Below are 26,437 nucleotides of genomic sequence, written 5' to 3'. Positions count from 1 at the left end.
TTTATGCTTTTGATTTTCTCCAGCAACAAAAAAAATTGGACTAAAATCATTTTACATGAAGAATCTTTAGTCTATTTTAGAAAAATAATACCGTTTACCCATACTATTTAGTCGTATCATGTGAAAGCAAACAAAATAAAAAATCATTATATAATCCAGGACTGCATGATTGGACCATCTATTAAATTCTCCAAACAAAATAGCTCTTGGAGTTTCACTTATTTTTGTTTTTTTGATTTCAAAACACATCCTAAATTGAAAAACAATATTAAATTACTTTTAAAAAAAAACATAATAAGCAATGCATCATCTCTATAGATACATATATAAGTACTTACATCAACAACACAAATTGTATCTTAAGAGAAAATTGAAGGATAAAACATGAAGGCGGGAAAATTACACCAACTCAATTGCTTTGGATTTTCCCAAGCAGAAAAATTAATGTTACAGATTTTTACTTAGTTTCCCCGGCAATGATAGATAAATGTACCAATGGACATTTGTCTAGATTGTATAATATCTTCTTCGCGAAGGTGTTCGAGTCTTGAATTGACGGGGACGGGCAATGGGCATTTGTCTAGATTGTATAATCTTTCCTTCCCGAAGGTGTGAATTGTCACACATGGATTACCAATTTGCAATCGTTGATTACTGGGTGTTTATGGATTGCTGGACGTTGACTTGGGCGTTCTTTTAGTTTGTTTGGTTGGCGGGAAAATCACACCAGGTCAACGTAGTGCATTTAATTTTCTGGCTGGTGCTGACAAAGGAACATGTTTTGGCTCCACTAATTAACATCAGTATGATATGGACATGAGAGATTGTAAACTCTAGTTTATGGAGGCGTGATTCAAGCAATGAATTGAGACTCCCCTATAAGAATTTATATATATATATATATATATATAACACTAATTTCTAAGCAGATATGGCTATTCAAAATGTTGAATGTTAATTAATGTAACATTGCGCCAAGAAAATTGATAATCTTTTTATTTTTATTTTTATTTTTTTTGGGTTATAAAATTGCATCTACGGTTCCACAGACCACTCCCATGCACATGCATTTTTTTATTTATTTTTGGTCATGGTCGCCCTTTTAGAATAATTTAATCAATATTTTATGCTTATAAGAGTTGTGATGACACATTTGATGACATTTATGTGAGTGAAAAATGATGTCATCATAACGTTGTAACGTTATAATGATATTAATCTCTACTCACATAAAAATAAAAAATAAAAAAATTCAAATGCGTCACTGGAACTACTTATTATTATTATTATTATTAACAAAAAGTGTTGTTTAAAATCAAAACTTTGTTAATTCTATTTTCAAAAATTACCTTCACAGAGCACACACCCAATCCAAAATTTGTCTGTCTTCTTCTTTTTTCATTTTTTTTTTTCTTTTTTGAGTTTTAAAACAAAATTAGGCAGACACAAAAGTTGTTCTTAAAGCATAAAGAAATTAGCTCCCGCACCGATTTATCTCTAACAAAATTTGAGTAAGGCCTCATCTTTATTTTTCGGTAAATCCATTCATTAAAATTCTTCACATAACTTCATTTTCATTGATATATTAACTTTTTGGATTCGAAATGAATCTAACAAATATTAAAATTTTAATGACAAATGATTTGATATATTTTCCTTCATGCTTTATATTTTACGTTTTTTTCCAAAAGAATTACAAAGTGAAAGTACTACTAATGTAAGTCACGGTTTTCCAAACAGGACACTTATTTTGAGACGGAGAGAGTAACAAACTCAACTTGTCCGCTTTAACAACCTAAATCACATAAATCGGTAGCAAAAGCAAATTCGAGAGTCGGAGCGTGAAAGCTGCATAATTAAGTTATAAGCCGTAAGAATTTGATCGAGAACGCACGCGGAGCGTGAGAGTACTCAAAGCGCAAGAAGACACCTATTAAAAAGGATTGTGTGAATTAGGTAACAACTATACTAGCTCCAGATCTCCTCCAAAGTCAACTTCCCCATTAAAAAGTCTTTAGATTCTAGAACACGAAATGAATCTCTCTTCTCAAGTTTCATCATCATTTTATTTTATATTTTTTTTCATTAACTTTCTAGAATATTAAAGTGCGAATTGCCAGCTAAATACAATTCAAACTCTTTATAATAATATCTGAAACCATGGTAATGTAGTCACTGCTGACATTCAGCACCCCAAAATCTCCAATAAATTTTAATATTTTATTTTATTTTATTTTATTTTATTTTGATATATAAAAAATAAACAAAAAAATAGATACATAAATAAAAGAAAAAAGAACAGAGAGAGAGAGACCTCATTGAGAACACTGAAGCAATGACTATGGAACCAGATGAGTTTGGTTTACAAGAAAGAGTAAAACAAGTCTCCAAGAATATCACCAATTTTTGTTATGTAGGTATTGATTGATTCCAATTCACAGACATATATAACTCATGCAAATTGTAAGATTGCAATCATACCCTTTTGATTTTGAAGCATTATGCAAAATTTTAAGGTTTTTTTTTTCCTTTTTTTGGATAAATAAATTTTTATTTCTTAATGTTTTCACAATGGAAGAAATTATTCCATACTCCCGAAAACAATAGTCCCAACCAATCACTAACTTACATGTAAATAAATAAAAAAAATTAACACATTTACTAGTGTGTCAGCTACTTATTGTGGCACAAGGACTAATGGTCTCAGGATCTAAGTCACGAAATCCTTCTCAACAGGCGTCGCTCTCACGTTCCGAGCGCGCTCTCACTCAAATTCTCATTACTTATGACTTAATTTTGCCGCTCTCACGCTCTCACTCAAACTCTCACTACTTATGACTTAATTTTGCCGCTCTCACGCTTCCGCTTTATGCAACTTAGCTCGAGACCAACCGCTAATACAGGATGTAACTATGCACATGATCATGATGACATTGTAACTAAAATCGGCTTTTTTCTAATATATATAGATATATAGCTAGAAAGAGATGGGAGACACATGAAAAGTGAAAAACGAGTTGACTGTTTGTATATTTGGGCAAAATGGTGAATGACTAAGATATGGTATGAATGAATGTGAACAGAACACAAATTGATGCAGGTGTAGAAATGAACACATTTTTTGAGATGAAGAAATTGCCACCACTTGCGATGAAGAAAGAGAGGGTCAACTAAGAAAATGTACTTGATTCCATGCAGTGATTGATCTCATAGTGCAGATAATCTAACGCTTCTTTCGGTAGGAAAGGAAGAAAATTGGATGAATGGGATGAATGAGGGATCCACAGAGAAGAGATTATGTTCGAAAAGAGAATAAACTAACAATTTACTTTGATTGATAAGATAAAAGGAAAGAGAGATTTTTAAGTTATTTTTACCATTAAACCCATCACTTACTTTTTTTATTAAGGATGATACAGTAATTTAAAACTTTCATAATAGGCCCACTTGTTTTCTCTCATCTCTTCCACCCATATTGTACGAATGAAAATTTGTAAAAGAAGAAAGATGACTCATTCATCCTATTATTATCCTTTATAACCTTATATCATCCCCACATAACGATGAAATTTTGTTTATTCCTTCCTAATTTCCTTTCCCCCAACTTTTTCATTCCAACCAAACAAATCATAAATTGTGACAATTCTAGAAGTTGACATCAAACCTTCAGACAAAAATCAACTACCCCTCCTATCATTGATAATTGTTGTAAAATTATGCTCAACTGTCTGAACCTTAGGTTATTAAATCTGAAAATTTTCCAACTTCCAACTATTTTGAGAATGTTACATCTCTGATATTTTATTATAATAGTCATACCTTCTAGAGAGAGAAATATGTTGATACATATCTCTGGTGGGTGACACAGGTTATCCAACAAAACAAATATCTCAAACCTTTGACCTACCAATAAGCAATTGTCTTCTCAAATATTAGGTAATCCTAAGAGAGATTCATAATAATTTAATAAGCCATTAAATTTTACAAACTATGGTCTCTCTCTATTTATATCTCACTTCCTCTCTCTAAAGACATTGTCAATCTTCTCTCCATTCATAACACAACTGAGACTTCAACCATTTACTTTTCTACATAGAGACATCTCCTACAAAATCTACCTCTGAAGTTGATGGTATGGATTTGGGACAAGAAGCTTCTATCCATAAAACCTATATGGTATTCATCCCAAATCCTATATATAATATGTTACAAGAGACTCAACAAAAATGACCCCACAAATATCGTCGTCTCCGATAATCAGAGGTCCATTGAACAGAAATATTTAGCGTATAATGGTAATAGAATCAGATATAGGCAAGTATAGGAGATGTAAATCTAAAATATTATTGAACCAAAAAAATTTGAAAAAACAGTGTGCCGGTTCAAAGGGAAAAGGAGCCAGTCGAATGTTTGGGGTGTAAAGATATCAATCGATGCAGAAAGAATACTATTCAGCACACTAGAAGGGGAGAGAGTTGTTATTCCAGTAACCGAAATTTACTACTGGAAAATTCTCTACTGTTTTAACTCTTTTTCTTGTAAAGAAAGAAAGTGATGAGTGATCTTACAACTTGGAAGAACAATAGAAAATAAGCAACTGAAAAGGTTACTTCCAGAGCTTCCGCAGGGACATGTTTTTCTCAGTTTCCTTCTTCATCACCTTAGCAACTGCCATCTCAAAATCTTCCTGTGTTACATGAACCCTCCTCTCCCTTAAAGCAAACATACCAGCTTCAGTGCAAACCGCCTGCAAACAAGGAAACAGTAGGTTTATAATTTATTGAAGGCTTTTAAGGTAAAGAGATACTCAATTTTAAAACTCCAATATGACCTATGAGGGTGGACATCAAGTTAACAATCATAGTTTCTAATGTACACCAATACCTCAAACCCCCAACCCCACTTTTGACATGCACATGCAAACGCGAACACAAACACACATGCGTGTGCGCGCGCACACACAAAAACTCTAAAACAGGAGGTTCCAATTAGGGAAAAAGGATAAAACTATGAAAGGAAAGTCTATGCATATAAAGCTGCTAAAGGAAATTTTATACATATGGGGTGAAACACACCTTCAGTTCTGCACCAGATGCACCATTCATCTTTTCAGCTATCTTCTTTAAATCAATCCCACGCATAAGGTTCATTCTTCTTGAGTGAATTTTCAAGATATCAAAACGAGACTGAAAATAGCAGAGAGTATATTAGCACATTGGTACATTGCCCAACAAATGATTGAAATTTTTTTTAAAAAAAACGGTATCGAAATTATTGTTCATACACAGCAACGATTTCAGTGAAAGATAAATATTAAATGGTTACTTGCATTTCTTATGACTAGAATACATCTTTTTCTATTAATAGAAATAAACATGGTTCCCCATATCATTGTGTAATAAGGAAGAACTGTTAACCTCCTTGATCCTGCAGGCTGCAGCAGAAGTGTATATTCCCGCATATAATGGACCAACAACAGCCATCCTATGATTTCTTTTAAGCTGATTATTATCTTAGCTCAGGAATGCCAATTTTTTTTTTTTTTTTATCGTACTCTCTTTTTAGGTCATGGATAGTGATCCATGGTGCACAATTATTGTCAGTGATCAACAAACTTTTCTCACTTATATAACATTTCTGATTTATTTTTAGCAGTTGTTAGTAAATTCCCTTCAACCGACTTTAATTTATTAATGACAATCCAAACAGGATAAGGGGTATGAGAAGCAAGCAAAAAAAAAATATCAACCTATTAGTAGCTCATCCACCAGGAGGATTTTCCCCCAATATGGAGGGGACAATAACATAACTGCTGGGGAAAAGGTGTTGTTGAAAGTAAGAACACGGTCTAGAGTGGAGATTAAATAATAAAAACATAAAGATGATCCATGATGAATAAAGATATACCTCTTCATTAGGATTTGGGAACTCTATCTTCCTGTCAATTCTTCCAGGCCTCAGAAGGGCTTGATCCAGAATATCAATGCGATTTGTAGCCATCAAAACCTGAGAAACAGGGTGAAATTGCAATCAAATAAGATTTGGTAACATCATTTTAATCTAACACCATTGCGTCACTAAACAATTTAACACAATAAAGCAGGAAGTCAGTACTTTGATCTTGTTTGATGCTTCAAATCCATCAAGCTGATTCAGAAGCTCCAGCATGGTCCGCTGCACTTCACTATCACCATTGCCACTTCCAGATTCCATACGAGCAGATCCAATACTATCAATTTCATCCATAAAGATGATTGATGGAGCATGCTCCCTGGGAAACAGCAGGCACAGAAGAAACCATAAATACAGAGCCTCCTGAGCACATTAAATGAAATCCAACACCATTTAATGATCTAATACATGCGATCTTAGGCACGTCATCATTCGTGCTGTCCATAAAAGATATCAAACAAACCTGGCCATAACAAAAAGTTCTCTAACCATTCGAGAGCCTTCACCGATATACTTCTGAACTAACTCAGAGCCAGAAACCCTTATAAAGGTACAATCGGTATGATGAGCCACAGCCCTTGCCAAAAGTGTTTTACCAGTACCAGGTGGCCCATAGAGCAAGACTCCCTATAAAATAAAATGAAAATAAACAATTACATGTTAATATTAGAAATTTGGATGGCTACTCAAATATAACGAGTTCAATGTGGGTGTAAAATTGTATCAGAGGATATAAATATATAAAAAAACTACTAATAAAAAAGAAAATATATTAAACCATGTTGAACTTATGCAGAGACATCAGACATTATTCATATTATAATCATATAAAGCATTTTACCTTCGGTTGAGCTATTCCAAGACTCTCAAATAATTCTGGATGTTTGATTGGCAGCTCAATGACCTGGAAAGAAAAGGACACCATGAGATGAATCTGGCAATTTTCACCCCGTCCGCACACTAACTTGGTGATTTACATTTTCTGCATGAGCCATTGTCACTATTCGAACAAGTAGCTCTTGAAGATATGGATGTACAAAGGGTCCTGCTGGCACCATATCCAGAGTGGTTAGAGTAGGGATGTGTTCCCTTAGCCTATCCTTGAAGCCTTAGAATCCATGGTAGGTTTATTTTATGCAAAACCATTTATCAAATACATGTGTCCTCATTAATGCATTAAAACATGTCTAAAAACCAATTCAAACAAGCTCTTTCTAAAAAGCAAATGAGCATGCATATTATGGCGACATGCACCCTAGTTGTCATGCTATCATAATGCTGAAATTCTGCTCATATCTCCATTGTAAATTTGTATATAAACTTAGTATTACTAATTACTCCATTATTTTTACATCTTACGCTGTTGACCCAAGGTTTCCAATCAAAGTACATTAGCCATGTTGACGATAACAAATCATTAAAGTATTGTATTTAAGGTCTACTTGAGTTTACGCTAAACATGTCATACTTGTAAGAAACTCAAGGGAGCTTTTGGATCAAAATGAATGCCAATGCTCAAATGACATTGAAGTCAAAGATAAAGACTTTCAATACTGATTATAAAAATAAAATAAATAAATAAATAAAAAAGAAAAGAAAAGAAAAGAAAGAAAGATAAAGACTTTCAAAGTCCAAAAGACATTGAATTCCAAGATGAAGACTTCCAAAGGACAAAGACATTGCACTAAAAGATGAAGAATTCTAAAGGTCAAAGATGAGACATCAACCAAAATCTTAAAGAATTGAAGGTTAAAAACTTAGGCATATAGTATTGGGTGAGTGCTAAAATTAAATTAGAAGTTATTCTTAAAATATCCCATTTGAAAAGTTCATCTCTTGACTTAGTGGGTGGTATAGGACCATGCATATCATTCATAACATTCAAAAGTTTTTAGACCATAGCATTAAGCCATGAACCTCATTGAGATAAATTACTAGGCCTTTGCTAAGTTCCTCATTGAGATAAATTACTAGGCCTTTGCTAAGTTTGAGTTAGTTCAAGCTTTCACAAGCTTTAGAAGAACTCAACTCTTAATCTACCAAAATTTAGGAGTAGTTACTTTATTCATATCATTTGACTTGGTTTCTACTCTCTAGAAATATTGACTTAGGCTTTGAACTTATTTCAATCTCAAAAATCCTTAGTTAAATATTGATATGATTCCAATTGAAATATCTTTCAAAATCTCTATATTCACACTTAGAGAATTTAAGGACCATTGGATCAAATTGATTCATTCTATGTTGATGGTTCCTAGATTCGCTGGTTTAGGACTTAAACTAAATTGAAGTCTTAAGTGAATATGGAATAGAATTGAGCCTATGATTAAAAACTGAGAAGAATGAAAATATCTTTAGATCAAGCCAATTAAGCACTAGTCGACTCATTCATTTCATGACATCTCTTATTCGAAGATTAAAATGGTTTAGTGGACTCATGACATTTGGTCAAACTCATATTAATCAAAAAGTATAAGTCATCCCAAAGGAATAGTTTTGTCCAGTGAGTTAAAGATCAACAGAAAGAAAGAAAGAAATAGAAGTATTAGGTGGAAGATGATTTAATTAGTCTAAGATGATGTAATTAAGTGGACCATGACATCATCCTAACGCAATTGCGGAAGAGAGTTTGAGAGAGAGAGAAAACTACTACTATTGCATGTGTACTTGGAGTGATCATCCAGTTGCAAAAGAGAGTTTTAGAGAAAAAAAGTCATTACTACTACAGGATTTGCCTGTCTTTTCAGTCAATCTCCGTGCCTAAACGGAGAGACAAGTACTACGTATAAGGGGTCGGTACAGTCCAATACTCCTCCTCCTTCATCTCAAAGTATACATACATATACATACACACACACACACACACACAATACCAATATATGTGTATTATGAACATACAAATATTTGCTTTTTTTATGACAATTATAATTTTTTTGGATCAAAGAGTGCAAGTGCACAAATATTGTGTTTTTGTTTTTGGTGGGTCAAATTGTCAAATTGAAGTATCAAATTTTGGTTTCATGACCACTCAATCTTTTGTTTAGAGACCATAAAATACATCTGATGAGATGTATGATGACTACCTACTATTGCACATGACTTGCATCCAATTCGAGAAGTCTCAGCTATGCAAGTGATGTTAATTAACTCTTTCCCTACTAATTCACATTTTCGGGATGTGAATTAGAAGGGAAAGAGTTAATTAACATCACTTACATAGCTGAAACTTCTCGAATATGAATACTTTTTTTTGCTTTTTTTTATTCTAGTTGGTACTCACACACCCCCCTCCAAGAAATTGTTTGCACCCAAGAGAAGTCGAACCCTAGACCAGGGCCAAGTGACTTACCTACCTGAGCCAACCTTTGGGGTATGAATATGAATACTTTTGAAGACATTTATAAATTTTCAGGATCAAATTGCACTTTATTACAAATTACAGATGTATATTAACTTTTTGCCTTTTTTTTTTCTTTCTTTTTGTCCCATTAAATAACTCACACAAGTTCACAACCACTGTTTTACCATGGGGACTCGTAGTTTTACTTTGAAAAGTGAGGAGATGCTGAGGACCAACTCAATACAATTTGATGCCTAAGATGGAATTTTTAGACTGGGGGATCATATGACTCCCCCAATTCCCTATTCAATATATTTTTCATCATGTAAATTAAGCCTTGAGGGATCATATGACTCAATGAGATGGACTTCTCTCCCTAACTTGTGTTAACAATTGAAAACTTCAACAGAAAAAGAAAAGATGTGAGATAATGTACAGAAGTAAGAAATAAAGTATATCGTAGAAGGACTTTTTATTGGTGGAGCCTTAGGCAAGGGCCTCGATGGCCTAGCCTTGTATCCGGCTTCAAGATACCACTAACCTAGACCCTTGGATGGTGGTATCAGTAAATTAAATTTTAGATTTATGGTATCGTATATTTTTTTCCATGCAAACTGGTAGAAATATGACACCTCTAATTTCCAAAATGAACCTTCTTTGCTAAATTTGCTACAATTGCAAACATTTTGAACAGTGATGCTTTTCATTATTGATCTAGAATTTAGTACCAAGTATATCGGCTGATGCAGTTTCATTCAGACAAGAAAGGTCCGAAAACTCTTAAGTCCATTTCAACATAAATCCTATGGTCTCTAAGATCTTTTTTACCATTGCCTAATATGATTGAGCATCATCGGACATCTTGTATCGTTGTTTTAACTAGCTTCCATTTCGTAACCCTTAGTCTTCAAAGATGAACATTGTTGAAGTATTCAACATAACACAACACATTCATGACACATTTTGTTCACACCCCTAGCAAACACACTCCCAAATCGATTGACCATAAAACCCCAACCCATTGAATATTATGGTTTGAATTTGACCACTCTAGAATGCTTTCCAACTGGTTGGGGGTTTTTGCCAACACCCCATGTTCGAAAACAATGTATACTCACACGCTTACTTACCTGTCCTAACTCCTAAGTAATTTTCAACTCTAATCACCGTATATGATCAATCAAATCTTTGGCTTTCAAAATTGAGACTCGAATAAACAAAAATTAATAAATTTTGACCAAAAAGTTAGCCCACACAAAATTAGTTTCTCACATATTTACCCACACCACCAATGTATATATTGAATAAAGTAGTAATTCATATACTATTTCTATATAATTCTTCCCATTAATTTTTAAACTTTTTTTGGCTGCATTTCAAATTCCTACCTATGAAATTGTTAAGAGTAATTCTAGTATTTTTTTGGCAAATTCCATTCCAAAGTGTGTTCGTTAGGGGTGTGAACAAATTGTGGGATGAATGTGTTATGTTGAACAACAATGTTCAGACTGAGTTACGGAGATGAAAGTGTTGGAAAGTTATGGAATTTGGTTAAGTGTTCAATTGCTCAAATAAAACACTCCTCAATCAATTAACCATAAACCCCAACTGATTAAATGTGATTATGGTTTGAATTTGACCACTCTAGAATGATTTCCAACAGGTAGAAACCCCAACTGGTGGGTGATTCTAGAGCTGAAAGTTTTCAATTTAGAATGCTTCCCAACCAGTGGGCCAAAAACCCAACCATTTGAACATGACTCTGGATTAGCTTTAAATTATTTATAAGGGAATTTCTTCCACCAGGTAGGCACATATATATGTATATACACACACACACACACAAATACATTATGAATACACACATAATCAAATAAGTAAATGAGCTCAATCGAGCCATACAGGCTCATTCAAACATGACCCAGTCAAACTTGATCTTAGCTAGTCAAGGCTCAATCGAGCTAGAGAACAATTGTGGAGTTGATGAGCCAATGCACACCACCTTAAAGCGTAGTTTGGCTCAGATTGTTTACAAACCTATGCCCAGAGATCAAGTCCAGAACCTAACTCTGACCATTCGATCATAAACCTCCAAAAGAGGAGCAAATTTGTCAAAATACACTGAAAAGAACATTCTAGAGTTGACTTGAGACCCAAGCAATTGCGTGTGAACCCTCGGGATCCGCCACAATCTAGAACTTGTTTCTAAAAAATTCCCTAGGGATTGCCACACAACAAGATACGACAACTCTCTAGTCACCTAAATTTGTCACCCCTCTTTTGCTGCACCCTCCAAAAATAACTCCACCTACCACTGACGCACCTTAAGATGTGGCAATCACTCTGGAATTTTGAAATTGGCCTTTTCTTGCCCATCATGATTAGAATTCTATAAATAGGGGTCTGTAGGCACCTTTATGCATGAATTGACTACCTTAGAGATAAGGACACCCTACCCCTCTCACAATATGTATGTATACCTTGAGATGAAGGAGTAGATGCCTCCTACATGTCTCTCTCTAAAATTCTCGTCTTCTACAACTCGATCACTCCAAATAAAATTCTAGTAGTAATAACTAAGAAAGAATCACCCCTCATACGTAGTACATATTTCTCCGTTCAGGTACGAAGATTGATTGAAAAGGCAAGCGAATCATGTAGTAATAGTGGTTCTCTCTCTCTAAAACTCCCTTCTAAACTGGATGGATCACTCCAAGTACACATGCAATAGTAGTAGTTTTCTTTCTTTCAAACTTTCTTATGCAATTGCGTTAAGTTTATGTCATGGTCCACTTAATTACATCTTAAACTGATCATGTCAACTTCCACTTAATACTTCTATTTCTTTCTTTCTGTTGGTCTTCAACTCACTGGACAAAATCCTTTGGGATCAGTCGATTGACTTCTACTTCCTATTTAATACGAGTCAACTGACCCAATGTTATGAGTCGACTCAACCAATTTAACCTTCAAATAAGAAATGTCATGAAATGAATGAGTCGACTGGTGCTCAATTGGTCTGATATAAAGATATTTTTATTCTTCTCATTTTTCAATCATAGGCTCAATTCTATCCATATTCACTTAAGACTTTAAGGAATTTTACAATTTAATTCAAGTTCTAAACCATTGAATATAGGAGGAACCATTAACATAGAATGAATGAATTTGATCTAATGGTCCTTGACTTCTTTAATGCTCCATTTGTTTGGATGTAAAATATTTTTCATAAAATATTTTTTAATTTTCTGGTGTTCAGTTGTCTTAAAATATTTACGAAGGAAAAAACTATTAAAACCTAACAAAAATAACTTATCTATCAATTTTCGGCAAATTATTTTACACGCCCCACCTAATGGATTCGACCTCAACCTCGACCTAGATATTTGCCAAACACCAAAAAAATAAAAATAAAAAAATTATTTTACCTGAAAAAGGAAAAAAAATTTCGAGGAAAAAATTTTACGTCGAAACAAACAGAGTCTAAGTGTGAATATAGAGATTTTGAAAGATATTCCAATTGGAAACCATCTCTTTTTTTTTTTGATAAGTGAAACCATCTCAATATTTGACTAAGGTTTTTTTTTTTTTTTGATAAGTAAATTGTATTAAAAGCGTTCAAAAGGGGAACGCGTCCCAAACTATACAAAGACAAAACGGAGCCTATGAACTCAAAGAGATCATAAAATCAACAATATCCTCAAGAGAGGAGTAGTCTCTCCCCTGACCCCAACAAAACAAATTACAAATGATAGAAAATTTTAACACCCCAATGGAGGATTCCTTTCCCTCGAAAGATCTTCCATTACGCTCTCTCCAAAGGCTCCACCAAATACAAAAAGGGGTCACCCTCCAAAAAACTCTGGCCTGAACCCCCACCCATTGGCCCCTCCACATATCTAACAACTCCCGAGATGACCGAGGCATGACCCAATGAATACCAAACAGGCCAAACATCAAACTCCAACAATCATGAGCCACAGGACAGTGCAACAAAAGATGATCCACCGACTCCCCATTAATCTTGCAAAGACAACACCTATTAACAATGATATGCCTTCGCTTCCTCAAATTGTCCAAAGTCAAAATCTTACTCCAAGCTGCAGTCCACATAAAAAAGGCCACCCTAAGAGGCGTCTTAGACCTCCACACCGTCTTCCATGGGAATGAGGTACCATGAAAACCAGAAAGGCACACAAAAAAGGACCGGACCTGAAACATCCCCTGAGAAGAAGGCACCCAAATCAAGGAATCTGCCCCAGACCCCTCCACCTCCTGTCCGTAAAGGAGAGCCAAAAACCCAGTGATATCATCCAGCTCCCAATCCTGAAAAGCTCGCCGGAAACGCACATCCCAAGACAACCTTCCACTATCAAGGCAATAGTAGTCAGCAACCATAGCATGTTTGTCAACAGCAATCCTGAAAAGCCTGGGAAACAATAGGGCCAAATGCCTATCATCACACCATAGATCCTCCCAAAACCGGACATTTCTTCCATCCCGAACTCTGAATCTAATATGTTTGGAAAAGGCATCCCACCCCTTACCAATGGCCCTCCACACCCCCACTCTGCTAACAGACCTGACTGGTCTAACTGACCACCCTCCTTTCTCCTCCCCAAAGCGACATGAGATAACCCTTCTCCATAATCTATGTCTTTCCTTACCAAATCTCCAAAGCCACTTACCAAGAAGAGCACAATTGAAAAGGGCCAATCTCCTAATTCCAAGCCCTCCGAACCGAATAGGCCTGCAAACCTGTTCCCATTTGACAAGATGATACTTGAACTCTTCTCCACAACCCCCCCCCCCCCCCCCCCCCCCCCCCCCAAAAGGAAATTACGTTGGAGCATTTCTAGTCTTCCAACAATAGACGCTGGAATACGAAAAAGCGAAAGAAAGTACGTTGGAAGGCTTGACAAAGTGCTCTTCACTAACATAACTTTACCGCCCTTTGACAGATATTGTTTTTTCCAACCCGCTAATCTTCTCTCAACCCGCTCAATCACCGGGTTCCAACTAAGGTTTTTTGAGATTAAAATAATTAAGTTCAAAGCCTACATCAACATTTTTAGAAACAAAGTCAAATGATATGAATGAAGTAACAACTCCTAAATTTTGCTACATTAAGAGTTAAGTTCTTCTAAACTTATGAAAGTTTGAGCTCACTAAAACCTAGCAAAGGCCTTATAATTTATCTCAATGGCGTTCATGGCTTAATGCTTTTGGTCTAAAGACTTTTGAATGCTATGAATGATATGCATGGTCCTATATCACTAAGTCAAGAGTTAAACTTTTTAAATGGTATACTAAAAGAATAACTTTAAATTTAACTTTAGCACTCACCCAATACTATCTAACTAAGTTTTTTACCGTCAATTCTTTAAGCTTTGGGTTGATGTCCTCATCTTTGACCTTTAGAAGTCCTCATCTTTGACCTTTAGAAGTCCTCATCTTTTACTTCAATGTCATTGTCCATTGGAAGTCTTCGTCTTGGAATTCAATGTCTTTTGGACTTTGAAAGTCTATCTTTGACTTCAATGTCTTTTGAGCTTTGGCATTCATCTTTAAGTATTGGATCCTTCTTGGCCTTTCCATTGATCCAAAAGCTCTCGAGTTTCTTACAAGTATTACATGTTTAGCATAAACTCAAGTAGACATTAAATACAACTCCTTTAATGATTTGTTATCATCAACATGTCCTAATGTATCTTTGGTTGGAAACCTTGGGTCAACAGTGTAATATGTAAAAATAATGGAGTAATTACCAATACTAAGGTTATATACAAATTTACAATGGTGATATGAGCAGAATTTCAGCATAATGATAGCATGACAACTAGGGTGCACATCTCGCCATAATATGCATGCTCATTTGCTTTTTAGAAAAAAACTTGTTTGAATTCGTTTTTAGACATGTTTTAATGCATTAACGAGGACACGTGTATTTGATAAATGGTTTTGCATAAAATAAACCTACCATGGATTCTAAGGCTTCGAGGATAGGCTAAGGGAACACATCTAACCACTCTGGATATGGTGCCAGCGGGACCCTTTGTACATCCATATCTTCAAGAGATACTTGTTAGAATAGTGACAAGGGCCCATGCAGAAAATATGAGCCACAACCACTAACTATTAGAGCAAATCTTTAGGATAGACAATAGCATTTTTTTGTTAGCCGAAATACCAGGGAAAACCTCTCAGATGACTCACCTCCTTTATCTCTTTAATTTGCTGATCAAGACCACCAATCATGTCATACGTAGAATCTGGAACTTTTTCAACTTTCATAAGATTAACAAGAGGATCTACTTTACTGGGTAATACCAAGTGAAGCACATAGCTGTCATTGCGAAGAGCAACTCGGGTAGATGGTGTGATCTTTGTTATATCTATGTTCTTGTCAATATCAACAACATACTTTCCTTCTGGATGAACCTGAAAAGAGTAGAAGCACAAAACTATTAACCAAATGGTATGTATTCTCAGGTTTGATGAATCAGTTCCACAAGCTATAGATATAAATAAAAAAGAAAGAAGTGGGAAAAAGAAAATCAAATTAACAACAGTAGCACAGCAAAGAGGAGAAAGATGCTTTTTTCCCAAAAAAATTAGAAGCATAATGATACAAAATGGTGCAGATGAACAAGCGCAAGAGTTTCAACGGTCATTAAAGCGACTACAGAGAAATGATGCTTGCCAAAGTGCTCCATCAGAAGAAAAGAAATGAATGCTTAATATGAACATGTTTTTATGAGCACTGGACTACAAAAATGGCATGATGTTGACAGCAAGTAGTCTTAAAATCGCAATTTTAGCCACTTACGGAACAACATATTGATTCCAAGTGGTCTTAAAATCACAATTTTAGCCACCTACATAACAACATATTGATTCCAATTAGTCATTACATCACAATTTAGCCATTCACAGAACAATACAAAGAAGGTTGCATTATTACAAAAGGTTTCAGACGAGATTTTAAGAAGCAAGGATCAGTATTGATGGAAAATCCTTGAAAGGTTTATTCCCATTTTCCGTCTAAAATCAGGGAATCGTGGTTTACTTGGAAACGTAAGATTTATCAATTAAAGAAAAATGATGTTTTATACATTACAAAAGAGTTTACAGCCATTAAAGCATCAGTAATGATTTTCAAACTGCCCAACTCTCCATCAATGTCGAGCATTATATGTGATGATCAAAGCTACATAGAAAGTGTTTTCTTATCCTGATAGCAGACACTGAGACACTCCACTGTTATCAAAACTATTTATTAGCCTTCTTATTTACCCATTCATGTTTTTTTCTTCTTTTTCCTGTTCAACTGATTCCCAAATCTTCCTCTTATTTAACTCTTCTATTCTATTTTCTCTTCAGTCTTGTTTCCTTTTTGCATCTCTGGTTTATTTAATGCCGACCTTCTCTTGAGTTGGCTACATTTTTCATCATATATGTTTCCTAAAGTCTGCAAAATTTTTTGGCCATCTTTCTTGTAGAATTCTATAACATAATGCAGTGTGGCATATATGCTTTATTAATAATCCTTGTTGTTAATTAGCTGGACACTGCTTTTTATTATACAAATATCTTTGCTTGTTGTGACACTCTTTTGCATGTATTCATTTGGATAGGGTAGCTTAATAGGTTATATGATGTCATATTATATGACATGATGGCTGTGTTTTTTTTATGTTGCATTATTTGCAATGCTATATTACTTTTTTCACAAATTCTGTGCAACTTGCACCTTGCTTCAATCAGATTTGTGCCTCGCAGGCGCGCCTAGACTCCAAAAAAGCCCCAAGCTCATCAAGGCTCAGCTAGAGCACCTCAAAATACTACACGCCAGGTGTTAGAGGTGTCCCGCATCACATCCGAATGGGAAGTAAAATGGGTATAAATGAGTGGGTATGCAGCACAACCCAATTGTTTAAGCTTTTAGGTCAGCAGGCAAGCGGCCACCCATTTCAGTTGGTATTGGAACCAAACCTAGTTCTTGATATGGTGTCGTGCCAAGTGTCCGACCCGGAGGAGTCTGGGTTGTCACTCGGGTAGGCAGGGTGGCCCGACTGCATGAGGACGTTGTGAGTTCGGGTGAGGAAGAATGTTATGTGTCCTACATCAGATCCAAATGGTTAGTGAAATAGGTATAAATGAGCGGATATGCAGTAGTTTAAGCTTTTGGGTCAGCGGGCAAGCGCCCACCCGTCCACCCGTTTCACCTGGCCCTTTCAATCAAGTTCACATAAAGCCTCAAGGCTCATGCTAAGAGTAGGCTCCAGGCTCAAAAAAGGCACGCCTTGTATTTTTTAATAATTTATTCACATCATTTTCTTTTTTATTTAATGACTACTAAATTAAAAGGTTCGATATCATATATTGTATTGTTTAACCTTATGAAATTTTTGACAAAATTCATAAATTAAAGTTACATTGACTTCAATTCATATATTACTTTTTTTTTGATAAGTAATAATTGAAATAAAAAAGGCGTTCAAGAGGGGAACGCATCCCTTATACAAAAATGGAACTAGGGATTAAGATCCCAAAGAAGCCAAAAAAATAATTAAATCTTCGGAAGAAGAACAGGACTTCCTCTTCACATAACTGAAAAGAGAGCGTATGATGTGAAGTTTCAGACTCACCGTACACGATTCTTTCCCTTCAAACATTCTACTATTCCTCTCCTTCCAAATGCACCACCAAACACAATGTGGTACAACTCTCCAATAATCGCAAACAGCGCTACTCACACGGCATCCTCTCCATATACAAATCAAATCCTTAGGATAACGAGGCATAACCCAATGCATATGAAACAGACAAAAGATAAGATTCCAACAATCCGTCGCTATAGGACAATGTATTAGAATGTGAGCAACTGACTCACCATCTTGTTTGCACAAACAACACCAATTAACAAGACAATTGCCCCTTTTCCTTGGATTATCAATCGTAAGGATCTTACCCCAAACAGCGGTCCAAATAAAGAATGCCACTCTACTAGTGCTTAATTCAATTAGTGCTTAATTCAAATACATATAACAATAAATGTTTAAATATGCATTATTATCACACACAACTTTGATCAGGCTCGTGCCTTATACTGCACCTTGCGCTTAGTCTCCAAAAGGCCTTTAGCACCTTGAGCCTTTAACAACTATGCTTATGTGGTTGCACCTCAACCCCAGCCCCCAGGAGACCTTGGCGCCTTAATGCGCATTGAGCCTTTAACAACTATGGGTAAAAGGATCGCACCTTAGCAGTTGGCTTGAGTGATCAACCCTTAGGTCTAGAGTTTGAAGATTGGTAAGGAGAAAAGAGAACTATGGGTAAAAGGATCGCACCTCAAATCCCCCATACCAGCAACCCACCCAACCCCACTTATCAAACCCTTACCCATATACATTATGTTGAAACAACAAATCCAAGAACGCTACAATATCCTCGATTTCCCTATTTTGAAGATAACAAACAAACTGGACATCCTAAGTCATCCTCTCATTATGAAGGCAACAATTGTTAGCCACTATAATCTGCTTTTCAAGATGACATAACAAAAAAAAAAACCCAACTTTGTTCAATAAGCTTAGTAATGGTTAAGTTGTTCCTAACACTTATAAGACAACTTTATTTATATTGTCCAGCAATTGGTTACTCAAGGGGGATTGTCTAGTGATTCAAAGGATCGTACCCTATCAAGCTCAAATCATACCTATCTATGCAGGATAGTGGTTAACTCATTAATTCCTCAACCATTACATTTAATGATAATGGTTAAGCATCTAATAATAGTGGTTAAGCATTTAATGCCGTTGATAATGGTTGGGTCATAGTTTGCTTCTTGAGGTTTATGCATTAGCACATGGTGACCGAACCTTGGGTAAGGGTAAGCATTTAAGTTCTTGCACGAGCTTTGATTCTTGGACTCTAAGCCAACTACCTCCAAGTGTCCATATGTAGCAAGGATAAATAGTCTTCTCAACTCGATGCCCTTCATAGCTATTAAGTCAGTCAAGGTTTATCTTTAGGGAAGAACTCCTCAAGGTTCGGTTGAGTTGACTCAAGGTTTATCTGTGGGGAAGAACTCCTCGAGATTTGTTTAAGTTGACTAGAGGTTTATTTATGGGGAAGAACTCCTCTAGATTTAGTCGAATTGACGTGAGGTTTATCTGCAGGAAAGGACTCCTGGAGGTACAGTTGAACTGACTCGAGGTCCATGATGTTTAGTTAAGTTCACTCGAGGTTTATTTGCGAGAACTCCACAACGTTGCACCCCATTGTCTTGACAACATGGCTAGCGCCATGTGGATTATGTTTGAATATTGACCATTTGACTTTACATGGGTTCTTGTCAATGATAAATTATATGCCACGTCAAGTGGTGTGTGACCACCCCCCCCACCCAAAAAAAAAAAAAAAAACCGTGCGCACTTTGGAGAAGCAAACTCTGACTCAACCACTACCAATAGCATTAAATGTTCAACCACTACCATTATACCATTAAATGCAACGATTGAGGAATTAAATAATCATCCACTATCAAACAAAGATAGGTGACGCTTAGCAAGGTATAGCCCTTCAAACCATTGAGCAATGCCCCTCAAGGTATTGACACGGTCAATAACCAACTCACGCAGATAATGTATATAGAGTTGTCCAAGAAGCATTAAGGACAACTTGACTACAATTAATAAGCTTATTGAATGAGCTGAGTTTTTTATTTGCATATTGAATACACTATCAACCCACAAATCCTTGTGTCATCTAGTTCTCCACCTCTATCCAAATTATCTTTCTGGGTCCCATTTTATTATATGTGATATCTTTGTATTTCTTGTAATTTGCTATTGCTATATCCAAATAACCCACAATGTACATACATGTATACATGTAATTATGTATGTACATGTTTGTATACATGTATATATACTTGTATACATGCATATATATGTATATGAATAAATGTATATACATATGCTATGTATATGAGAATCCATATACATACGCTACAATATTATACTTCTGAAAAACTTAAGAGGCAAGATTTTATTGCTTCCATTTTTTCCCACTTTTGGAAGTATTACCAACTTCTAAAACCTGCAACTTCACAAAAACACGTTTGCTACACTCATTTTTGTTTTTCTTACTCTACAATAGAATGCAAAATAAAAGTGATTGCCAAAGATCCCTTGGTTCTTTTATTGACTAAAATGGCAATGAGATTTGCTCAATCTAAAACATAGAAGTCCAGAAAACTCAGAAACAGCTAATGGTCTACCAATCCCTAAGCGATAACCAATCGAAAAGTAATTTCATTAGCAATCGAACCTCATGCCACTAGCGTAACAGAATACAAGGTAATTTAGGTGAGCAGATTAATGCATATGATAATGTGCATAAACTTTATTCATAGATGTAACTCAACTAATCAATCCCCTAGCTAGATATTTCCTAACGTGCCAACTGATTGGTCCTCTTCACCGTTTACAGTTTATTTTATTTTGCTATGTAAACTATCAAATCAAGGACCATCATCACCATAATTTTTTTTTTTTTCAAAATACAATTTAGTATTTACCCGAATGCTGTTTATCATGAATGTATCTCCATCCATACTCTTCTCACCCACTCTAAGCCAGTTGGCTCCCAGTGTAGCTCAAAAAAACAGACAAATTCAGGGTGAGAGAGAGAGAATGGGGGGTTAATTAGCTTGACAAGCACCATGAGTAGTAGGGGTGCTAATTCCAAAGCTACATCCGTAAGGAGTTCAGGGTGAAAAGGGTTTCCTTTTATAGGGGAATAAATTTTTCTTCATTTGAAAGAAATTGATGGAGCAGAAGATGCGTTATCCATCTAAAAAAGAATTGCTAACATTAATTAGTAGTACTCTCTCTACTTATCGTATTTTTTTTTCCAATCCAACCACCACTGAAAAAGAAGGCTAGAGAAGCTTCAGGGGGTGTCTAGGGGGTGAGTTCAGGTATTGCACAATCACAGGTATTTCACAAAGTGGGCGGATGTGTGCTTATCTACCAATAAAAAAGTAATACAACAATCCCTGGTTACCAAAATAAATGGTAAAAAAAGCTAAGTTCTTAACCACAGTTGATGTAAACTTTTAACAGAAACTAAATTATAGGAAATTTTTTACAGAAATAAAGGCTCACCTTCACTAAGACCTTTGATTTTCCCATAACTTTGACTACTTCACCAACATATGAACCAGGCTCTTGAAGCAGTTGTAGTTCTTCTTTAAGCATCCTCACTGAACACACCATCATTAATCAATCAAAATATGAAAATCCAATATATTAAGGCTATCTTCGGTCACGTAGAATTGGAGCCTTGGAATTATAATTGATTGAATTGGAGAAAATTTTGGTTCAATTTTCTGTAACTTTGAACTAAAATTTTCTCCAATTCTATCAATTATAATTCCAAGACTCCAATTCCATGCAACCAAACATAGCTTATGAGATTTTCAAGAAATACCTTGAAAGCACAGTGTCATCACTACAATTGGGATATATTCAATCAACTTCAAATAAAGCTATTGTTGGAAAATAAATTGAACTGAGAACACAAGGTCATAACCAATTAGAAGTCATTTGCCGTAAAATAAATAACTTTCAGCTAAAAGATTTTCTATAAATGCCTTGAAAGCACAGTGTCATCAATACAATCAGGATATATTCAATTAATTCAAATAAACCTACTGTTGCTAGGGGACTATAAATCTTTTCAAAAAAGCTGTCTTCTTTCCGTAGCTCCAGTTTTTCTAATAAAGAACTGTGATTAAATGTAGAGAGAAAAATTTTTAATCTTCTGTTATTACTAATAGAAATAATTGACAATCCAATGGTTCTAAGTAATCGAAAATGCAAATTCTTTATATTTCTTCTTTACTCCCCAATAGAAAAATGGAAACCATTCTTCAAAGCCTGTATCTAACCCTTGAACCAAAATACTTCAAAATTCCTCCAAATCATCAGGAAAACAATAGCTCAACAAAACAATTTTATTTTTTTATTTTTACAAAAAAAAAAAAAGGATCATGATAAGTTAGCAATAGAATGACCTTAGTTAGCAATACAGTGACCTTAGTTAGCAATACAGTGACCTTAGTTAGTGAAAACTGACTTAATAAACTGCTTGAAACCACCAGAATCCCAGTAGTGAATTCAAGATCCAACTTCGTATCTTTTTTAATTTGTTCGGTTGGTGTTTCCTAATGTTCCGCAATTATATTTACATTTACAAGCAATTGTGTGGTGCGTCACATTTGTATCTCTTGTTCCCAAAAACTCAGAATATCAATTTATCCATCACTCTATTCCATTTATAGTATATATTTTAAATCATTTGGAACCCAATAAATCAATGTTGGACACTTTTTTTCACGTTGTGATCAATTTTATTCATTTTTTTTCCTTTTTTAATTCCAGTACCCATCAACAAATCAAAACAGAGTGGGAACCGAAAAAATAATACTAGTAGTAAACCAACCTAGTCAAAAACAAATGCTAAGAACATCAAATCAAAAAATAAAATAAAATAAAATAAAAAACACAATAATTATTCCTAGAAGCCCAAAACAATAATTAAGCTAGATATACAGATTATAGATACACATAACACCTATAATTCAAATTACCATGTGAAGTAAGCTAAAAATCTAGGCTTTTTTGGTTAGGGCTTTTGGGCATTAATTGAATCATATACCTTTGGAATTGAGATCGTTGCGCTGAGCCTCTAGGCGATTGAGATTGTGAGTCTTCTGTCGAACCTGGAGCCCAAGATCGTGGATGTGTTGGTGGTAGTACTGTCTCAGACCCTCGCCTTGCTTCGACGAAGCCGCTCTGGTCGTGCATGTCTCGCTTGAAACTGCTTGGTCTGGATGGTTTTGTTCAATCGCTGCTGTCGCCATTGTTGCTTAGTGACGAAAACGAAACCCTAGGAGATGTGCGAAGGTTTGGTATCTGTATTCCTTTCGAGATTTGGTTTTTATATATTAGGTGGGTTTTTGTGTGTGTAACTGTGTATCTGTATCAATATCTATGTATCTATATATATACGAGTGTGTGTGAAGCTACTTTGCTCATTACCTTTTCTAGCCTCGTGATGTTCAAAAATATCAAACACACAAGGAATACTTGCAAGGTGAGAAATATAATTGGAAAAAAAAAAAAATAAAATAAATATGGAGTAAATACTACGTAAATATATAAAATAAATAAATAAAAACAAAAATAAAATGATATCAAGTGGGAATCTGAATTTAATTGGTCTGCTTGTCCAAGTCGTGTATCACACAACTTATTGTGAATTGTAAAAATAAAAACAAAAATAAAATGACATCAAATGGGAATCTGAATTTAATTGGTCTGCTTGTCCAAGTCGTGTATAAGTATCACACAACTTATTGTGAATGTAAAAATAAAAAAGAGAGATTATTTCTCTCTTTTGTTTTTTTTTGGAAGGTAGATTATTTCTCTCTTGATAGCATTATTTTTTCGTTGTATATAATACACTTATTTTATAAGAATTACGCAATCAAGATTTTGCCTTCAATTTGATTTACAATTGTATCATCACATGGTATAATATTGTCCGCTTTAGGCTTATTATAACAACCTTATGAGCAGGTGTGTCGTGAACGGGTGCAAGAGGCACTGTCAGTCTACCACATTAGGCGAAGTACGGGTGCACAATCTCATATCGTCTGGATAAGGGAAATGTGAAGTGCTTATATGTAGATATGTCATTCCAATTGATATGAGGCATTTTGGGGTAAAACTCAAGAGTAAAAATCGTGCGGACTCGGGACCAAAGAGGACAATATCATACCATGTAATGGAGTGGGTCGTTACAAATGGTATCAGAACCTGACCCCAACCGAAAGTGTGCCAAAGGGGGATGATTGTGGCAACTTTATGAGCAAGTGCACAATTCTATATTGCCTAGGTAAGGGAAAGGTGCATTTTTGGATAAAACCCAATAGTAAAAATTATGCGGGCTCGAACCCAAAGCGAACAATATCTTACCATGTGGTGGAGTGGGTTGTTATAATCGCCGCCTTCCACCACACCAACTGCACCATTGTCGCCGCCACCACCGCCATTTTCTTTTTAAAAATAGTTACAGAATAATATTATTTAGTTAGTTTAATTTATTTGTCATTGAGGGAAACTTTGAATAATTCAATTTGAAATTTATTTAATTATAAGTTTTAAATTAGTCCAATCACTTATCAATGGTGACGATGATTCCATTCCAACATAATTTCATATTTGCAATAAAATAATAGAATGATAATGATTATTTCATCTATGTTCTCAATCCATTCCAAGTTAAAATTATGTTTCAGAATATTAAACCGATAAGATAGCCTAAATGACAAGGAAGTCTAAGCACCATTTATGCATCATTTCATATTTGAAAATAAACATTGATAACGACCATTCCATTCTTATTCCCACTTGTATTCTAACACACAATATTAAGTTGATGAGGAAGCCTAAATCCAAGGGATAAAATAAGTTGCAATAAGATTAGGGTAACTACGTCTCCTTCTAATATCTCTCTTATATGGTAACGGAGAAGATACTAGAAGGAGTCTGAGACTTCGACACAACTACCAAATATTCTCCTAGAAAAAGGACAATAAGGAGGGCCAAACAGGAATCCAATTGACAAAAGAAACTACAACAAAATTAGGGTAAGTACATCTCCTCCTAAATATTTCTCCCAAGGCAAATGAAAATGCTGATAAGGATGCCCAACGTCAAGGGTGTTGGGATTTTGACAAAATTTCATTGGTTGAATGATACAATTGTGGTGGTTAATTGTATGGTCGCATGGATGGCTTAATGGGCAAGCTAAGGGTTTGATAAGGCAATAAACAAACTTTAAGGAAAGTAATTGATTAGGAATAAATTACTTTGTACCAGCTACAAATAAGATATTCAAAGGTGGCAACTCTGGCCTATAAATTAGACATAACACGCAACAAAAGATAAGATTCTGGTGAGATCTTTCAGAGACCCCGTAGAGATATTAGGATAAATAGAGGGTAGAGTCAGAATAAGTTATAATGGTTTCTATGTGAGGAAATCCTTTTGTGTGTACAATCTTCGAGAGAGATATTAGAAGTTTATCTTTGGGTGAGTTTTCTTCTTTATATAAACCATATAATTATTGGGGATTTTCCTTGGGAGCGTTTGGTAAGTTTTTCTTCATTTGGTGGATGATGTTTTATTGTGATAAGAGTGATTATTTTCTGGAATAACCAAAACATTCTTCAATTTGTAATCTTCTTATGTATAATGATACGCATCATCATTGCCAGTGGACGTAGCCCTATTTGTGATGGTGAACCACGTATAAATCTTATCTCATGGTGTGTTTTTCTTTTTATCTTTATTCATATTTTATTGTTATTAGGTTTTGCCATTATTGTGTGTATATTTGTTTGGATTGTTGTTGGCCAACAAATTGGTATCAGAATTTCCGCAACTCCCAGCAAAAGGAGTCCAACAAATAAAATAAATTAAAAGCACAACATTAAGAGAGAAGAGAGTCTAACGAATAATATAAACTCCAGTGAGATTAGGGTAATTAAATCTCCTTATCCTAAATATCTCTTCTAGATGATAACGGAAAGGTAATGAGAGAGTCTCAAACTTGAACACAAACTACCAATATATACAAATTCCTTTATTGAATATATAATCGTTTAAGTACTAACTTAATCATCGAAGTGTACCTGATTGACACCACACCGATGCTAGTCTCGGACACTTTTTCTCTTATAAGAAAGGCATTTGGTTTCGGATCGTGCAGAATTTACATCAACACGTTCCATTCCATTCCATTCTTGTCCATTCCTGTGAAAAATTATCCTTCAAATTGAGTGTATAAAACATTATAATTACTTATAAACATAATTGTAAAGTGTGAATACGTTTTTCAGAATTACTACACTATTATTATTATTATTTTTAAAGAGTGCAAGTGAAATGGAAAAAAAAAATATGAACATCATTTATTTTATAGTATTACCTTTTATGAGTTGTGACGTATGAAGCATATATACTTTTACAAGGTCACGTACCCTTATCGGATACGTGTACGTGT

General features: G+C 35.0%; 1 protein-coding gene across 1 annotated transcript; it reads right to left on the bottom strand.

Moving 5' to 3' along the window:
* Positions 1-4,323: 4,323 nt before the first annotated feature.
* LOC132304434 (26S proteasome regulatory subunit 8 homolog A) lies at positions 4,324-23,357 on the bottom strand. The gene is made up of 9 exons (XM_059802104.1): positions 23,024-23,357; positions 21,469-21,566; positions 15,509-15,733; positions 6,794-6,856; positions 6,416-6,579; positions 6,115-6,271; positions 5,908-6,006; positions 5,076-5,186; positions 4,324-4,747 (listed from the first exon to the last, which is right to left on the bottom strand). The coding sequence occupies exons 1-9, from the start codon at positions 23,226-23,228 to the stop codon at positions 4,607-4,609; spliced, it is 1,263 nt and encodes a 420-aa protein (XP_059658087.1). The 5' UTR covers positions 23,229-23,357; the 3' UTR covers positions 4,324-4,606.
* Between the last annotated feature and the right edge of the window lie 3,080 nt (positions 23,358-26,437).

Source organism: Cornus florida, unplaced genomic scaffold (genome assembly GCF_030987335.1).
Source record: "Cornus florida cultivar Cherokee Brave unplaced genomic scaffold, ASM3098733v1 CherokeeBrave_3.0.0_Hap2_Chr04, whole genome shotgun sequence".
NCBI classification, from domain to species: Eukaryota; Viridiplantae; Streptophyta; class Magnoliopsida; order Cornales; family Cornaceae; genus Cornus; species Cornus florida.
The sequence above is the reverse complement of the archived record's forward strand: the minus strand, read 5'-3'. Positions and strand labels throughout refer to the sequence as shown.

Coding starts and splice junctions, on each gene's coding strand:
- LOC132304434 (XM_059802104.1), bottom strand. CDS start 23,228: ATGGCGACAGCAGCGATTGAACAAAACCATCCAGACCAAGCAGTTTCA. Junction 21,567..23,023: donor CAACGATCTCAATTCCAAAG/GTATATGATTCA, acceptor TGGTGTGTTCAG/TGAGGATGCTTAAAGAAGAA. Junction 4,748..5,075: donor CATCTGGTGCAGAACTGAAG/GTGTGTTTCACC, acceptor CCTTGTTTGCAG/GCGGTTTGCACTGAAGCTGG.